The 19,647-nt window shown below is 46.8% G+C and overlaps 1 protein-coding gene across 1 annotated transcript in view; it reads left to right on the top strand.

Annotated features, from left to right (window-relative positions):
• Positions 1-19,647, top strand: part of mcf2b (MCF.2 cell line derived transforming sequence b) — a gene marked incomplete at its 5' end in the record, with an annotated part of 31,707 nt that overhangs the window by 3,156 nt on the left and 8,904 nt on the right. Inside the window, 8 exons of the mRNA XM_084474419.1 lie at positions 740-889; positions 1,291-1,415; positions 1,961-2,075; positions 2,562-2,681; positions 3,346-3,537; positions 5,352-5,543; positions 6,195-6,375; positions 9,487-9,575. Of these exons, the coding sequence (XP_084330545.1) occupies positions 740-889; positions 1,291-1,415; positions 1,961-2,075; positions 2,562-2,681; positions 3,346-3,537; positions 5,352-5,543; positions 6,195-6,375; positions 9,487-9,575 (1,164 nt within the window). The remainder of the gene's footprint in view (positions 1-739; positions 890-1,290; positions 1,416-1,960; positions 2,076-2,561; positions 2,682-3,345; positions 3,538-5,351; positions 5,544-6,194; positions 6,376-9,486; positions 9,576-19,647) is intronic.

Below are 19,647 nucleotides of genomic sequence, written 5' to 3'. Positions count from 1 at the left end.
AGTCTGACAGACAACATGAAACAGACACATTGACTTATTCTGAGGGTGAGCTAATGCCCTGTGAGGACAGCGGGTGCGCGGGGCATCCCAACCACATATAAATGGATCATCATCATCAGGATGGTGCTGTAAGTGCTCCTGTTATGGATAATCAAATCCCTAGGGATTAGGAGCGCACAGCTGTTCTCCCTCCAACCCACCTGCTAGGAAATGCGTCATGGTGTAGAAGTGGCTCGGATGTTTTGATGTATAACTGGAATAATCTTAAAGTAGACCTTCTAGTGCTAAAGTAGGAAACAATCTGCAACAGTCAACGAAACATAGGAAACATAGAAACAAACGCTTTGTATGTGTGTGCATGTGTGTGTGCATGTATGTGTGTGCATGCATGTGCGTGTATGTTGTGTGTGTGTGTGTGTGTGTGTGTGTGTGTGCATATGTGTGTGTGTGGGCATATGCTGGTGTGTGCACTTGTTTGTGTGTGTGTGCACGTGTGTGTGTGTGTGTGTGTGTGTGTGTGTGTGTGTGTGTGTGTGTGTGTGCATGTGTGTGTGTGTGTGTGTGTGTGTGTGTGTGTGTGTGTGTGTGTGTGTGTGTGTGTGTGTGTGTGTGCATGTGTGCATGCTGGTGTGTGTGTATGTGTGTGTGTGTGTGTGTGTCTGTGTCCGTCTGTGTGTCTGTGCGTGTGTGTGTGTGTGTGTGTGTGTGTGTGTGTGTGTGTGTGTGTGTGTGCCTCCAGGCCATTGAGAGCTTCGCGGTGACGGTGAAGGAGATAGCTCAGCTGCTGCAGGGCTTCGGGTCGGAGCTGGCCGAGACGGACCTCCCAGACGACGCCGGGACCATCGAGTTCCTGCTGACCTCGCACACGCTCAGATACCGCCAGCTGAAGGTGGTCACGTGACGCGTCGCTCCGTCTTCTCCGCCTCTGTCTCTGCCCTTGAAACGCTCTGTCCTCTTTTGTCTCCCTCGCTTTGTCTGGCTCCCTCTCTCCCCCTCTGATGCTGTCTCTCTCCCCTCCCCCCCGTAGCATCTCAGCCTCTTCTCTTCTCATCCCTGTTTTCATTTGCTTTACCCACATTAGTTTTCCTTAAATATCAGTTGTATGTGTTTTGAGCAAAGCATGTGTATAAAACATGTGTGGTGCGTGTGTGTGTTTGTGCATGTACGTGTGTGTGTCTGTGTGTGTGTGTGTGCATGTGCGTCTGTGCCTGTGTGCGTGTATTTGCTACAGTCACCTCTGGAGGCAGGGGTTGTGCCTGTGTGTTTTAACTGTGTTTTAACATGTTTCAGGATGACATTAGAAGCGTGCTGAAGGAAGGGCGCCTCCTGCAGGCCAACCTGGAATCTGCAACGGCCTCGGAGAGAGAGGGGGTGGAGGAGAAGGACATCCAGGCGGATTCAGACACGGTGCACAGGTGCTGCTGCTGGAAGGCCCAGGAGAGATGATCTTTATTGTCATTGTACAAGACGACAACATTTTGTTGGAGCAATCCTCCAGCTGCACGGTTACATAAATATAAATTATAAATATATAATATAAAAACAACAATATCAACAATATATAAATAGAATAGAATAGAATAGTTTTCAAAAGTCCAAGTCCTTAAGTGTCGGTAGTGCAATGTGTGTATGAGATGTGTGTGTATCAGTGTTGGGAGTTCCAGGCTTCTGATAGAATAGATCAACTCTCACTCTTTCCAGCTGTAGGTGGCCTAGGCAATAAATAGTAATAGGTCTCCAACTAACTAGAAAGTTAAGGATTTTATTTTATTTAGGAATGTGTCTGTTCTCTTTTACCAATTTAAGTGTGTGCATGTATGCGTGTGGGTTTGTGTTTCTATGTGTGTATTTGTGCTTGTGAGTGTGTGTGCATGTGCACTGTGTGTGTGCATGCGTGTGTGCGCGTGCATGCGTGTGTGTATGCCGCTGTGTGCGTGTATGTGTGCGTGTGTGTGTGCAGACTCCTGGCCCAGCTGCGAGACATGGAGGAGGCGTTTGACGGCTTCTTTGAGAAGCATCACTTGAAGCTGCAGCAGTACCACCAGATGCTCTCGTACGAGACCAGCTTCCAGCAGGTTAGCTTACAGCACACACACCCTCACAGAACACACGCAGGAGGTGTCCTTTAGGTAGACACTCAACACCCAATGCTTAGTCCTTCTTAGGGCGCACTCACACTAGGCCATCTGTACCGTGCCCGAGTACATTTGCCCCCTAAAGTCTAAAGTCTAAAGTTTGGCTAGTGTGAGCACGCCATCCGTACTCAAGTACAGTTAAATTCCGTGGCCTCAGTACACTTCGGAGAGGTGCGCACACACACGGATACACAACCTATATGTACAAGAGGCAACCATACTCAGGCCCAGTTGAGATTGCCTAGTGTGAGCACCGGCCAGTGGCACAGTGGGGGCGGGGGCAATCGTACTTGAGTACGGTACAGGGCAACTTTGCCTAGTGTGAGTGCGCCCTTAAACTCTTTCTTCCTTTTGTGTTTGGTTGTGGTTCTTCTTTACGTGGGTTTGGATGTGTGTGTGTCCATGCATGTGTGTCTTTGTGTGTAGATGGAGGAGGCTCTAGAGAACGTGTCAGCCCAGGAGAAGGGGATATCGTCTTCAGGAAGCACCGTGGTTCAGACCGAACAGCTGCTCAAAGACCTGACGGCTCTGGACACGCATGCCCAGGTCTGCCTGACGGGCACACACACACACACACACACGCACACACACACACACACACGGACACACACACACACACGGATACACACACACACACACACACTCACTCACAGACACACACACACACACACACACACACACACACACACACACACACACACATACACACACCCACACGCACAGCCGTCCATACACTTGTCCTTTATCGGATCAATGTAGCTGCAATTACATGCACTTAACATATTACAAATATATATATATATATATATATTTATATATTTATATATATATATATATCAATGCTTGTCTACAGAATGTGGGTCCTCGTGGGTGTTGGATTATTGAATAATGTACTTTAGAATCACACACACACACACACAAAGCTTCTCAGATGTTCAGCTTGTTCTGTTCAGCGGTCAATTCTAAATGTCCTTGTGGTTCCGACGCAACATTCATCCAAAGAATTCATCAAAAAGAAGACGACAGAACTAAATCCAGCATGGTTGTGTGTCTGTGCGTGTCTGATTGTGTCTGCGTGTGTGTCTGTGTGTGTCTGATTGTGTCTGCGTGTGTGTCTGTGTGTGTCTGCTTGTGTGTCTGTGTTTATGCGTGTGTATATGTGTGTCTCTTTGTGTGCGTGCGTGCGTGTGCGTGCGTGTGTGCGCTCCAGGAGGAGATGAACCGGGCCCAGGTGATGATCCTGCAGGGCCACCAGCTGGCGGCCAGCCACCACTACGCCCTGGCGCTCATCGTGCAGCGCTGCAACGAGCTGCGGCACCTCTGCGACGTGGTCACCGCCGCGCTGCGCACCAAGCGCACCCTGCTGACCCGCGCGCGGGACCTCCTGCTGAGACTGGAGGAGGTCCTGGACCGCACGCACCCCGACACACGCACACACACCCTGATACACGCGCACTGGACGGCGCGCGCGCACGCTGAGACACGCGCGGCGGAAAGCGCGCACGCCGACGCGCACACTGATGCGCGCACACGGGGCCGCGCGCACGCACACACGCGCACTGATACACACACACGCACACTGGAGTGCACACACACTAGACCACGCACACACTGACACATACACACTGACACATGTACACTGACACACACACACACACACTCGTTTACATGTTTACACGTTTACATGAGCGTTTACACACACACACACGGTGCGTTTACATGACACTCGAGAAAACCGGATTACTGGGTTAGTCCGACTATGGTTGGATTTTAAGATGCATGTGTACACCTTAGTCGGACTAAAATCGGACCGAATCGGGTTTCTCATAGTCGGATTAAGACCCCTAGATTATTCGATTGATAGTCGCATTAATCGTGCATGTATACTTTCAATCGGATTGGAATCGGATTTTGAGTGCCATTGTGCATCTAGTTTGTGTAATTATCACGTACATCACATACAAAACGTAGAAGGATGTGGCTTCGTCTTGCTCTCCTTACGCCATCTTTCTCGGATCCTGCCTGAGTTTGCTGGTGACGTAAAGAGGTCAGCCGGAGGCTCTACTACCACTAGTTGAAATGGGCACAGCGCCAGCTATCGTACCGGGGCATGATACGCTTCGGCCAATGTATCGATCTTCTCACCACCATGTATACGCAGACGATTGCAGTTGTCCAATTGAGGAGCGCAGTCGAACTATGGCTGTAATCTGATTAAGTTGTGCATGTAAACGTACTGAGTGATTCCCACACACACACGCGACGACACACACACTGATACACGTATTCACACTTGACCACTCTCTCTCACACACACACACACACACACACACACACACACACACACACACACAAACATACTGAACACACATATGCTGATACAACCCCCCCCCCACACACACACACACACACTGAATGTGCACACACACTGATAAAACACACACACTTACTGATAAATACACACACACAGGCTCACACGCACACAACCTCACACAAACTGAACCCTCAGACATGCACATTCTGCCGACACACCAGCACGTGTATGTTGAATATATTTCTATACTTTAATATTTGAATAAATAGGTGTTCATCTCATTTGAGTCTGCACCATTTGTGTTTTTTACTTGTTGTTTCGTGTGTATGTTGTAACGTTGTGCATGTTTTCTGGTGTTTTGTCACTTTTTGTCCTTGTCATTTGTGTGTTTAATGTGTACAAACATGTGTCTCTCTGTCCATTCATGTGTGTGTGTGTGTGTGTGTGTGTGTGTGTGTGTGTGTGTGTGAACATCCAATTGTGCACCACGTGTGTATGTTTGAATGTGTGTGTGTTTCTATCTGTGTGAGTGTCTGTTTTGTAAATGTGTGTGCATGTTTGTCTGTGTGTGTGTGTGTGTGTGTGTGTGTGTGCGTGTGTGTGGATGTGTTTGTGTGTGTGGATGAGTGTGGGCATGTGTATGGGTGTGTTAGTGTAGTGTTGTGTGTGCGTGCGTGTGTATGTATGTACCCACGTGACTGCGTGTGTGTGTGTGTGTGTGTGTGTGTGTGTGAATGAGTGAGTGTGTGTGTGTGCGTGCGTCAGAATGTGACTTTGACTTTGTGTGTGTTTGCTTGTGCGTGTGTGTGTGTGCTTGTGTGTGTGTGCGTGCGTGTGTGTGTGCGTGTGTGTGTGTGTGTGTGTGTGCGTGCACGCACCCATGTGTGCATGCACATGTGCAGGCCTTGCGCTGGTGTGACGAGGGGGCGTACCTGCTGGCCAGCCAGATGGTGGACAAGTTCCAGACCAGGGAGGGCGCCCAAGAGGCCCTGCAGTACCTCACCATCCACCAGGAGAGGGCGCCATCTGCCCTGAAGAACAGCACGGACACGCTCAGCTTGGAGCTGGAAGCCATACTCACCCCTCAATTACAGGTCACTCAACATGACTGATGGTACTCACTGACCAACCATCCATCACCCAAACTCAACATCCTCCAATAACAGGGAGATAATGTGCTGTGTGTTGGAAGACATTTTGTGTTGACCTTACATTTTATTAGATGCTTTTACACCCGCTCCAAAATGACTTAATGCAGTTCTTCTATTCGGCCTGCAGTGCTTTGAGGATCTCCTCTATTACACACACACACACACACACACCCATGCGTACAGACACACACACACACACACACACACACACACACACACACACACACAAACCCGCGTACACGCACACACACAGACACGCACACACGCTGTTGTAGCAGCATGAGGCTGGGGTCAGTCTGGAGTTGATCCCCCCCCTCCATAGATGGGAGTCTTCAGGACTCCCATCTATGGATGCATGCTGTGTGGTGAATGCACTTATCCAAACAGAGTCTTACCAAACTGAGTGCATGCAACCATGGCATGTGGTGGTGGGACCCATACCCTTCAACCTGGCAGTGTAGCCAGTCCATGGTTTTCCACTGGAGCTCAGAAACCTCCAGAGTGTTCTTCTGAGCAGCCAGTCAGGGCGTCATAGCGTGGTGAGGTAAAGGCTCTAAACGACCTCTCTGTGCTCTGGTCCCCCCCCCCCCCCAGGCCCAGATCGCCATGGTGACGGGGAAGCTGAGCTCGGTGCAGTGCATGATCCGCAACCGAGAGAACTGCCTGAGGAGGCTGGCGGAGCTGCAGGTGCGGCCCATCCAGCCCGTGGCGCCGCGCCCCGAGCAGGACCAGCTCTCGCAGCGCTGCAAGTCCCCCCTCTTCTCCCCCAAACATGGTACGTCCCGTCCGTACCCCTGTCCCAGAGCAGCTCGCGCCACGCAACAACAAGTGTGTGCGTGTGTGTGTGTGTGTGTGTGTTTGTGTGACAAAGTATGCGTGTGCGTTAGTGACAAATTGTGCCAACGTGGATATCACACACTCCCGTCCCTCTCCTCAGTTGACCGAGGACGATCGCTGAACTCACTTTTGTGTTCTCGTCCTGCTGCTACAAAGCAGCCCAGCACGTTGTGCACCTCACGTAGCTTAGCGGCTATGTAGCTTAGCGGCTACGTAGCGTAGCCTCGTCTGCGCCCGATGTAAAGCGTCGGTGCGTCTTATGCTCGATGCCTTTTCATTGGTTTAGTGTGTATGAGTCTATAGGCGCGTTCCGACGGAGGGACTTTTCCCTCTGGTGAGCTGCTACGTGGATGGGTTGGGAGTAGGCCTGGGTAATAAAACAATGAATTATCGTATCGTGATAGACTTTTGATCAATATCAATATAAAACATGTTCAATATATATCGATAAGAGACTGGTCCATCGAATCTAGCAGCTGGGTTTGTTACACAAAAACGGTTCCATACTTATTTACAATATTTGAGTGTTTTTCATTGATGTATCGACGTTAGAGTATTTATCAATGAAGAACAGTGGAAGGTCATATTAACTGTTAAACAGAAGTGTTTAAATCCAGCATGGTAATTCCTAGTCTTTTTAGGTCATTCAAATGATCAATAGTTATCAATATCGATCAATATGATCAAGTTATATCATGATATGTCTTTCAGCTATATCGCCCAGGGCCCCGTTTCCCGAAAGCATCGTTAGCTAATGACGTCGTTAAAACCCTCTTTCGATCATCGCAGAGTTTTCAGACTGTTTCTTGAAAGCATCGTAGCGTAACGACGTCGTTAAAACCCTTGTAGCTAACGACGGCTACAGGGGTACTCGTAGAGCGCTAAGAGGCATCGTTACTATAGCCTCAGTGGAGTCACCAGCTGGACATTCCGTGTATTGGATGTGTTTTATTAAAACACATCCAATACACGGAATGTCCCACTGCCGTTATTTCGCAATACCCCAAAAACAGTGGTTACCGCCGATATATTACTCGTAGACTACTGTTAGATTTAAACAGCAAAGACAGAGACATTAGAAGTCAACAAAAATATAACTTATTACAACAATTTAACTTATAACTTATACAGCAATTTAAAATTCCAAAAATACATGCGCAGTCGAAATGTACCGATCAAACGCCACGTCACAAGGCATATAATAAAATCAAATGATTCCATTGCTCGTGTGGGAGGTCGCTTGCGAGCTCCACTTGCTGTCTCCCTCTGATTTTAATTCAACCATCGTGGTTAAAATGTCCTCATATTGATCAATGACAGAAAACATACTGTAGCCTACATGAATTATGCTGAGACCAGCGGGTGTTTGAGAATTTCTGCCTTTTTTGTTGCAATAGTTTGCCACAAAGCACTGTAGGCACGTCGGTGAGGCTGTGATGAAGTTCATTATTTATTAGACCGTGTCTAGACAGTTACGAACATCCTTGACCTTAGTGGAGTGCACAATCGCCAAGAGGACGTGGTTTCTGTAGTGAATGTAGACTGCTGCGGGAAACTGTGCTGCGATGCGTGCCTTTCCCGCTTACATTGCCCACACCATCATACCCAATCGATCTAGACCAGCAACAGCAACCGTGTCAATGCCTCTGTGTTTGAATGATAATGAATGAATGGAACATTGCATTTTTTATGTTGACACCAAAGTGTCTAGAGAGTGTGCAGCGCGCCAATCACTGAATGAATGAATGAAACCTTCTGCGGAATCAGAGAAAGTCTGCCCTCTTTGCGGTGCAAAGCATGTTTCAGAAATCAGCACATTTAAATAAATGCTATAGTTGTCATACAGACACATGCTATTTTTTATTTTTGTAATATGGAATTATTTCAGTGGAGAAAATGCCGTGAAACAATGTAGGCCTATGCACGGTGCGTTCAGGATTAGGACTGATATAGCATATGTCGGCCTAGACCTAATCAATCAGTGTTTTAATATTTGTAGCATTCATATTAGTCTATTCTTTTCGTAGGCTACTCTGCTGTTGGCCTTGATGGGGAGATATTTTTTTGCTGCCACAAAATATTGTTTAATCCAACAACATTCCTGCGTCTCCCCCTCCTACCGAGCCCATTTCAGCACCGTGTCAGTGGACAGCTACAAGCCTACGAAGTCGTAAGAGCAGTGCACGTGCGTTCATGTTAAGAGAAGTTTCAGGAAACGCTCGCAAAAATGTTACGATGCATCGTAAGATCCATCGTAGAAAGGATCGTACGAGCGTGGATCCATCGTTATCGGGAAACGGGGCCCAGGCCTACTTGGGAGAGAGGATCCCCCCAACTTCCCCGTTTAGCGGCTCAGTCAGCGGCCCAGGTAGTACCTGCCTCGGGGTAGGAGCTTTCTGAGCCTCTCCTGAGCCCTCCAAACGAATCGACGCTGGTTGGATACGGTTGAGGCGGGTCCTCCACATTAGATGTAACATTGAGTATGTATTGTTTAGTGAAGTATGCGTGTGTTTTTTTTCCGTTTTTTCGATTTTCGATTTTCAATCGAAAACCCACTTTAACATTACAGAAAAACAGGCTTACCATTTGGCCTTGTCTAAGACGTTGCGTCGCATTTTCCGCTGATGTAAATCCCTAAACACAGCGACGCGTTGAAGAAGTCGTCTCGGTCTGTCTTCTTGTCTCTGCATTTGGTTGCATGGGAACGGAGGCCGAGGGGAAATGATGAGTGGGTGTAGACAAAACAATGCATCGCTTTCCAAGAAGTCCCTCAGTCGGAACGCGCCTAATGTGACTTACTGCCGGTCTGGTGAATGTGTGTGTGTGTGTGTGTGTGTGTGTATGTGTCCGTGTGTGTCTGTGTTTGTGTATGTGTGTCTGCGTGTGTGTGTGTGTGTGTGTGTGTGTGTGGTTGTGTATGTGTATGTGTCCGTGTGTGTCTGTGTGTGTGTGTGTGTGTGTGTGTGTGTGTGTGTGTGTGTGTGTGTGTGTGTGTGTGTGTGTGTGTGTGTGTGTGTGTGTGTGTGTGTGTGTGTGATGATCCCTACAGGTGTGGACCTCAACGTGTTGAACTCCAAGTTCTCTTTTGACCTTCTCCCGGGCAAGAGGACCTCACGGAGGAGCAGCAGCCAGCGCAAGGTACCGGGTCCACGGGTCTATAGGGTCTACTGGGTCTATAGGGTCTATAGGGTCTACCTGGTTTATAGGGTCTACCTGGTCTATAGGGTCTACCTGGTCTATAGGGTCTATAGGGTCTATAGGGTCTACCTGGTTTATAGGGTCTACCTGGTCTACCTGGTCTATAGGGTCTACCTGGTTTATAGGGTCTACCTGGTCTATAGGGTCTAGCTGGTTTATAGGGTCTACCTGGTCTATAGGGTCTATAGTGTCTATAGGGTCTATAGGGTCCACGGGTCTATAGGGTCTATAGGGTCTATAGGGCCTACCTGGTCTATAGGGTCTGTAGGGTCTATAGGGTCTACCTGGTCTAGGTAGACCCTATAGGGGTCAAAAAGTGGGAGCAACAAGAGTGCACTACTACGCCGGCTGACAGCGCATTGGAAAGCAGAGATTTACCTGAGACATCCATCAGCAGCGGGCCCTTCCTGGGCCCTCGGCGGTAGGTCTTCTGACTTCTTCCCTGGACTGTAGCTGCCATATCACTGCTGTGGGCTCCTGGACGGAGCCCATGCGTGTACGTTTTTATTCCGTCCACCTGACTGCTTTACACCGGACTTCTCTGTGCTCCGTACTCTTCCTTCTGGCGCCCGCTGGCTGTTGTTTTTCTTCCCTGTTCAGAATCCACGATGGCTTCAGCTTCTGCCGCATCTGGGGTCCCTCCGGATCGCTGTGGAGACGGTGCCCTCCTGCAAAAGGCCTATAGGAAGATCGCTGACCTTAAGGAGGATATAAAACATCTTTCCTCAGAGCTGGAGCGGAAGGAGCTGCAGCTGTCTGGTTTCGCCACTAGACTCCCCACGCTGTCCAGCTTTTTTCTGAATAAAGCAAACCAGTCAATCGCTGGAAATGACACCGCTGTATGGGACCCAGCTACTGTCTGTCCACGTCCACCATCCTCAACCCCCAACCGTGAGGCTCCTTGGTCTGAGGTGACCATACGTAGCCGAAAAATAATTGCGAACACAGCTCCGTCTTCCCAAATAAGCACCTCAAACCCGTATGGCATCCTCTCGACTGATAAGTTTCCAGTCCTCCAGTCAGCAGCACCTGCTCCTCTGCCAGCTGCTGATGGAGACCGTACAGCTGATGGCTCCAGAGTGAAACCTCCATCCCGCACCGCAACCTCCTCTGCCCGCCATAAACTTCTGAAGAATGCAGTGCGCCGTCATTCTAGCAGTTTTCCTCTCCGTGACTCAGTGAAGATGCCCCCGGCCAGCAACAAGTTGTTGTCCGGTAAACTCTCCCCTTCATCCACGTCTGCTCGTCCGCTTTTTCCCCCAACTACTGCAATAATTGGAGACTCCATCATTAGAAACATCCGCTTTGTTAACGCAGTCACACATTGCTTCCCAGGTTCCACTGTCCCAAATCTCCTCAAAAATCTCCCAGAGTTGCTAGTCTCACTCCCAGCCTCAGTTGAAAAACTGGTGATCCATCTGGGATTTAATGACACTTCCCTCCTCCAGTCTGAGATAACGAAGAAGCACTTCAACGAACTTCTTAACTTGCTGAGCAGCTGCGGGAAGTCTGTGTTTATCTCCGGGCCCCTCCCCTCCTTCTCCCGTGGCGCATCGCGCTTCAGCAGGCTCCTCAGCCTCAGTACCTGGCTCCAGTCCACCTGCGCCCTAAGTGGGCTTAGTTTTATTGATAATTTTAACCTGTTCTGGAACCGCGCCGTCTTTTACAGCGCTGACGGAATTCACCCCTCCAGGCTGGGCAGCAGGGTGCTAACTGACAACATCCGTCACGCTGTTCAACACGCGTGTGTCCCCTCGTCCGTCAGTAAGTGACGTCAACAGAACAACAACTTCGGTTCCGCCCCCACACCTGACTCTTCTTCCCCCTCGTCTTCCTCTGTGTCTTCCCGTTGCAATAACAGTTTCACTATCGCCCCCAACAGGCCACCGCCGACATTGCACTCTGTTTCAACACTCTCTTGCTTCAATGTCCAGGACAGCACTGTCACCCCCCACACTGTTTTTGACTGCCCAGATGGTCCCGCCTTAAACACATCAGCAGATCACTGTCCACCAGTATCCCTCTCATCCATTCCAATCATAATTAAAAACAGACCACCGCCACCCAAGTACTGTTCTGTCAATACTTCTAAAGGTATCAGTTACCAGAACCTTCGCCCACTGCAAAAAGCACCCGGGACAATTGATGGCACTATCCCCGATCTACACTCCCACGTCTCTCTAAACATGGCCTTAATTAATGCTAGGTCGCTAACAAATAAGACCTTCTTATTGAAGGATTTTTCCTCCTCCCGTGATCTACAGATGATGTTTATCACAGAGACCTGGGTAAAAGATGGTGAGTCTGTATGTTTTTCCGAGCTTCTCCCTCCTGACTGTAACTTTTTCAGTACCCCACGTACAACTAGTAAAGGAGGTGGGACGGCTTGTGTGTATAAATCTAGCTTTCACTGCAAACAAATTCCACATATCACTCAATCTAGTTTCGAGTTGCAGCTCATTGAGCTGAACTCGTCTCCTCCTGTGGTACTTGCATTAATTTATCGACCCCCAAAATATAATAAGAATTTTATTCAGGATTTTGAAAATCTCCTGTCAAATATTCTTGTGACATACGATAGGTGCCTGATCATAGGAGATCTGAATATCCATGTTTGTTGTAGAGATAAACCAATGGTGAAGGAGTTTCTCTCTCTCGTTGATTCCTTTGAAAGACCGGGTAAACCAAATTCAGTATTTTTCTTCTTATCATATTAATTAGGCCTTAAATGTGTCCCTCAAAACATGTAAAAAATATTTTTCCCATTCACCATTTCCTTGAGGAGCTAGGCCTCAGAGAATGTTCTGTGTGCAGGTTTAAAATGGGCGGGTCTACATCGAAGACCGCTTTACGTAAAGCGGTCTTCGATGTAGACCCGCCCCCTGCTGCCCTCTAGGTATAAATACATTAACCGCGCACTAGCATTCTGTGGTTTCACCCGTCTATGGTTTTACCGCTCACGAGTCTGGTTTGAATTGTCAGTTTGCAGCTAGCTTGCCCGTTATGCCTCTTCAACCTCGTTGGTGCATCTTCCCTGGATGCCACAGTGGGAAACGTAACGTTAACGGTTCGTTTACTTTATTTAAGTTTCCGACCGAAGACGGTCTCTCTCCGGTGATGGGCGTGGTTTCCTGGCCTGCAGCGCACACGCCCCCACCGTCCTGAGCCAGGGATTACTGCTCATTTTTCATCAACTTTGAAGCATAATTTTATATACTTCGCGATTTTTTTAGTCCTTCAAATTTGGCAGGGTGGTTAATAATATATTTTCCTGTGGTATTATAAACTCAAAACCCATAATTATTCTTGGTTTACCCGGTCTTGAATTTATACAGTGGGTCTCTGGCCCAACACATGAAAAAGGGCATACTCTTGATTTGGGGTTGTCCTATGGCCTTTCTGTCAGTATAAATGAAATCTGTAATAGTGCCTGCATTTCGGATCATTTTCCTGTTATGTTTTCTACTACGATTCCCTTCTCTGCTGCTTCTAGTCATCCACCAATTCATCGATTCCGGGTTATAAACTCAGATACTTCTCTGAAATTCTGCGCCACCTTTGAGGATTTTGTAAATTCATCTTTGAATAAGTGCAGCACTCTCTGTCCCGAGGAACTTGTAACTCTCTTTATTTCTAAATGCACTACCATACTGGACTCCATCGCCCCATTTCGAACTAGAAGCTCTAAGACCCAGTCCGAACCCTGGATTAATGATTCCATCCGCTCTCTCAGGCGTTCTTGCAGGCGCGCTGAGAGGAAATGGAAAAAGGATAAATTACAGGTGTCATATGGTATACTGCGAGACTGTCTTCAAGAGTACCAGAAAGCAATGAAAGTTGCAAAAACTACTTATTTTTCTAACCTTGTGTCTAGTAACATTAATAGGCCTAAAGCTCTCTTTAATGTTCTGGAATCCATTGTCAACCCTTGTAATAGTGACCCGATAACACCTACTCCTGCTCTCTGTGATAGTTTTATTAACTTCTTTGTTGATAAAATCTCTGCTTTGCGATCAGTCTCACCTGTTGCTTCCCCTGACCCCTCTGAGCCTCACTTGTGCTCAGCTGTTTTTAACCAGTTTGAGCTGATATCAATAGAGGAGCTGTCAGATGTTGTTAAAGAGCTTCGCCCCACAAACTGCCCATCTGACTGTATTCCCTCTCGCCTTTTTAAGAATGTTTTTAATTCTACTGGCTCTTTCATTTTGAGGTTAGTCCATGCTTGTTTCAGCTCAGGGTGTTTCCCAGCATCTTTGAAACATGCTATAGTACAGCCACTTATTAAAAAACCTAACCTCGACCCCACTGTTCTCTCTAATTTTCGACCCATCTCCAAACTTTCATTTTTATCCAAAGTGCTAGAGAAGGTAATGGCTAACCAGCTATCGTCATTTTTGGAGGAGAACAACATTTCTGAAAAGTTTCAGTCCGGCTTCAGGTCTCGTCATAGCTGTGAAACTGCCCTGCTGAAAGTATTTAATGACATTGCCTTAACTTTAGATTCAGGATGCCCAGCTATGCTAATGACTCTGGACTTGACAGCAGCATTTGATACTGTAGACCATGCGACACTGTTGTCACGTTTAGAGCATCATGTGGGTATTAAAGGGACAGCCCTCTTGCTGATTAAGTCATATTTGAGTGATAGGAGTTTTTCTGTACAAATAGGCAGTTTTTCCTCTATCGTGGCCCCCCTCACGTGTGGAGTACCCCAGGGGTCGATTTTAGGCCCCCTGTTATTTTCTCTGTATATGTTGCCTCTGGGATCTATCTTCCGTAAGCACAATATAGCCTTCCATTGTTATGCGGATGATGTGCAGATTTACCTCCCTCTCCGGCTGTACGCCAAGGACCCACTGAAACCCCTCTTAGCTTGTCTTGCCGACATTAAGAGTTGGATGAGCCTCAGCCAACTTAACCTCAATGACAGTAAAACTGAGGTAACTGTTTTTCGCCTTCCTGAAGGCAGTTTAAATTCATTTGATGGACAGGATCTCCTTGCTTTTAAAACCACCCCCTTCATAAAAAGCCTTGGTGTAACTCTTGATTCCAACCTTGATTTTAAAAAACAAATCAGCACAGTGGTAAAAGGATCTTTTTATCAACTTCGTACTCTCTCTAAAGTCAAGCCCTATTTATCTTTTAATGACCTGGAAAGTGTCATCCATGCTTTTATATCCTGCAAACTTGACTACTGTAACTCCCTATATGTTGGTCTAGACCACAGCTCCCTTCGCCGCCTACAGCTGGTACAGAATGCCGCTGCTCGCCTTTTGACTGGTACCAAAAAAAGGAAACACATCACCCCTGTTCTGGCTTCCCTCCACTGGCTTCCCATCCGTTTTAGAATTGACTTTAAAGTGTTATTAATTGTTTTTAAAATTTTAACCGGTCTGGCCCCACTATATCTTAAAGAACTCATACAAGTCCGATATCCAGCTAGAGCTCTGCGTTCATCTGGAGAACCGTTGCTGGATATACCCCGAACGAAATTAAAAACCAAAGGTGACCGAGCCTTCTCAGTAGCTGCCCCCAAGCTCTGGAACAGCCTGCCACTACATATTAGACTTGCAGGATCAGTGGAGAGGTTCAAGTCCGCCTTAAAGACTTATCTTTTTTCCCTGGCTTTCGGATCATGATTGAATTGTTGTGTTCTCGCCATGGTTATGTGTACATATTTATACATGTACATAGCATATGTATATTTCTGTATGTATATTGATATGCGTGTGTGAATTGTTATGTATTTTTTGTCTTTTTTTTTTTTACTTCTGCGCTGTAAAGCACTTTGGCCGACCGTGACAGGTCTTTTAAACGTGCTATACAAATAAAGGTGAACTTGAACTTGAACTTGAACTATAGGGTCTACCTGGTCTATAGGGTCTATAGGGTCTATAGGGTCTACCTGGTCTATAGGGTCTACCTGGTCTATAGGGTCTACTGGGTCTATAGGGTCTACCTGGTCTATAGGGTCTACCTGGTGGTCTATAGGATCTATAGGATCTACTTGGTCTATAGGGTCTACAGGGTCTACCTGGTCTACAGGGTCTACCTGGTCTATAGGGTCTACCTGGTCTATAGTCTATAGGGTCTACCTGGTGGTCTATAGGGTCTACCTGGTCTATAGGGTCTACCTGGTGGTCTATAGGGTCTACCTGGTCTATAGGGTCTACCTGGTCTACAGTGTCTACCTGGTCTACAGGGTCTACCTGGTCTATAGGGTCTACCTGGTGGTCTATAGGCAAGGCAAGGCAAGGCAAGGCTTTATTTATATAGCACTTTTCATACACAAGGCAGACTCAAAGTGCTTCACATATAAACATTGTCATACAATAAAAGAAAATAATAGATAAGTAAAAAGTAAAATAGATAGTAAAATAGGCAAAGTTTAAAAAAAACATTTTAGAAAGGCAGAGTTAAAAAAAATGCATTTTAGAAAGTGAGAAAATAAAGGCAAAGTTACTAATAAAATAAAAAATAGCATTGTAGATTTAAGATTTAGCAGAAAGCTAAAGCAAACATAAAAGTCTTCAGTCTTGTTTTAAAAGCTGTCAGAGTTGGGGCAAGTCTTAAATCCTCAGGGAGTTTATTCCAGCTATTTGTTGCATAGTGACTAAATCCTGCTTCCCCATGTTTCGTGCTGACTCTGGGGATAATTAACAGATTGGTCTCAGAGGATCTTAGTGGCCTAGAAGGCTTATGTAGTGGAAGCATATCAGTTAAATATTTTGGCCCTAAACCATGTAGGGATTTATAGGTTAGCAACATGATTTTAAAATCAATTCTCTGACATACGGGGAGCCAATGTAATGATTTAAGAATTGGTGTAATATGTTCAAATTTTTTGGTCTTTGTTAGAACTCAGCAGCAGCATTCTGAACAAGCTGTAGTTGCATTAGAGTTTTTTTTGGGAGACCTGTAAGGAGACCATTGCAGTAATCAAGCTTGCTAGTGATAAAGGCATGTACAAGTGTTTGTAAGTCTTCGGTAGACATGAGCCCTCTAAGATCTGAAACATTGAGACCCTTTGTGATAACCAGGTCTAGAGTGTGCCCCTTATAATGAGTAGCCTCTTTCACATGCTGAGACATTTCAAATGTGTCCAAAATGGTAAAAAGTTTTTTTGCACACTTATCATTAAAATCATCAGTATGAAAATTGAAGTCACCAGTTATAACTAGAGAGTCAAAGTCTGTGGAGATGCTAGACAATAATTCTGTAAAGTCATCGAAGAAATTTGCAGCGTATGTGGGTGGCCTGTAAATAATTAATAGGAGAACTCTGGGGGAACATTTCAATACAGCACAAAGGTATTCGAATGATGAAAAATCACCAAATAGAATCTGTTTCCCTTGAAATACATTTTTAAATATAGCAGCAACCCCTAAACCTCTTCGTCCAGATCTACATACATCAAAAATGTTATAGTTGGGAGGAGCTGTCTCTATCAGAACGGTTGCACTGTTATTTTGTACTAGCCATGTTTCAGTTAAAAACATAAAATCCAGTTGAGAAGTGGTAATAAAATCATTAACTAAAAAAGATTTGTTATTAAGAGACCTAACATTAAGTAGACCCATCCTGATGGTGTTATTGATAGGCTTTAAGGTTGATTTTGGTTTGGAGGGAATAGGTATGAGATTTGAGAGGTTAGCAGTGCGTCTAAGTTTCCCTTTGTTTACCCTCTTAGTGATTACAGCAGGAATGCAAAAGTTGCCATGTTTTGATGTAGGCACAGATGCAAGTTTGATGCCAACATTTCTCAGTTTCTTAAATTCATCTGGAAAATCATAAAGGGAGGTGACAGTGGAACTGGAGTTGTCGTTGTGGCTATGGGAGAGATGAGGCTGGTGGTCATCATCAACGGGGGACAGCTGGAGGTCATCATCGATGGGGGAGTGCTGGAGGTCATCGTCGATGGGGGAGTGCAGAGGAGGGGGGTGGCCGTTCCTCGCCAAGCCAGCATCAGCAAAGGGGGGAGGCATGGTGTCGATGGTGTCGGGCAGGCTGTTGTCTCTCTTCAAGGTCTGTGGTCTGTCTGCTATCTGTGTGTCAGATAGTGGGACAGTAGATGTGTGGGGGAGGCTGTAGTCTCGCTTCTTCTCATGGCATGACAGGGAAGATTTGTGGGAGAGTGAGAAGAGAAGATTGTCCCTTAACAGTTTTGAGCCTAACCTGTTTGGGTGTAGGCCATCTGCTCTGAAAAGATATTTGCGCCCCCAGAACAAGTTGAAATTGTCAATAAAGCCCCTTCGTCTTTCATTGCAGACTCTTGAAAGCCATGTATTCAGTGCAAGTAGACGACTGAATCTGTTTATCCCCCTGTCAACTGCTGGTATGGGTCCACTGATGAATGACCTAACGTGTAATTTGTCCAGTGTGTCCAATAGTTCAGTGAAATCCCTCTTCAGAAGTTCTGACTGTTCTCTTCGAATATCATTAAGTCCTGCATGCAGAGATTTTGAGGTTTTCCAATATAATTGTGGGTAGTTTCTGGTTGACATCACTAACCATCACATCTGGGAAGTAGCATGTTTTGATCTTCTTACCGGTTATATCCTTTATGGTTGAGTCTCCTACAATCAGAATGTCTGGTTCATCTGCTTTCTGTGAGATGGGCCCTTGTTGGCTTGAGGTGACGGTGGCAGACGCATGCACAGCTCGACTCTGTGGCGACTGGTTCTTGTTCCGTCTCTGTCCCCACCGTCCGTCCGGACGCATCCTGGGGCTCAGGGGTGCACGGGTGGCAGATGCATGCGCAGCTGGCCTCTCTGGCGACAGGGTCATGGTGGGTCTCTGTCCACATCATCCGTCTGGACGCATCTCGGGGCTTAGGGGTGCATGGGTGGCAGGTGCGTTCGTGGACTCCTGGAGTGGCAGGAGCCGGTTCTTCAGCGGCATGGTAAACTTCAGCGATTGGCTAATCCGGCTGATTTTAGCTTTGGGAAGCATTTAGCATTTGGCGTTGAGTGAACTTGTTAATTCACTTTGGAATGTTGTTTGGGCTTAGCGCCGACTCTGTGCCAATGAGAGGCAGCTGGAACTGTCACTCTTGTCCAGCTTCGGGAAGGATACAGTGTAGCTTTGATCATCCTGTTGTGTATTTGTCTGAGCTAGCTCAGCAAACTCACCCATCGGCACTGTATCCTGGAGGAGTCCTTTGCATTTTTCTAATGCTGCTAGCCTCATTTCAAATAACTGTCTGTTGGAGTTTGGTGCAGTCTGTGCATTTCCCAGTCTCTGTGCCTGAGACATCCGAGTACAGAGGCATGTTGGCGATAGGGAAGTCCAAGGCTTTAGCTGCGGTCTGATCTGGTAGTCAAAGTGCCAAAAAGTATTGTTGAATCGAGCAATGGAGGTTGACGGAAACAAACTATATATTCTTAAGTATTATGATCATGAAATAAAATAAAATAAAGTAGACCTGAACGATGAATTAAGTAGTTTTTGCCACTGCCTAGCGGAGCTTCGGGAAACACGACCTCTCTCTCTGCTGTCTCTTATCTCTATAGGGTCTATAGGGTCTACCTGGTCTACAGGGTCTACCTGGTCTATAGGGTCTACCTGGTCTATAGGGTCTATAGGGTCTACCTGGTCTACAGGACCTACCTGGTCTATAGGGTCTACCTGGTCTACAGGGTCTACCTGGTCTATAGGGTCTACCTGGTGGTCTACCTGGTCTATAGGGTCTACCTGGTGGTCTATAGGGTCTATAGGGTCTACCTGGTCTATAGGGTCTACCTGGTCTACAGGGTCTACCTGGTCTATAGGGTCTACCTGATGGTCTATAGGGTCTACCTGGTCTATAGGGTCTACCTGGTAGTCTATAGGGTCTACCTGGTGGTCTATAGGGTCTATAGGGTCTACCTGGTCTACCAGGTCTACAGGGTCTACCTGGTCTATAGGGTCTACCTGGTCTATAGGGTCTACCTGGTGGTCTATAGGGTCTATAGGGTCTACCTGGTCTATAGGGTCTACCAGGTCTACAGGGTCTACCTGATGGTCTATAGGG

Source organism: Micromesistius poutassou, assembly GCF_964030765.1.
Source record: "Micromesistius poutassou genome assembly, chromosome: 10".
In the NCBI taxonomy this organism is placed as follows: Eukaryota; Metazoa; Chordata; class Actinopteri; order Gadiformes; family Gadidae; genus Micromesistius; species Micromesistius poutassou.
Note: the sequence above shows the minus strand (reverse complement) of the source record. Positions and strands in the feature narration are given on the sequence as shown.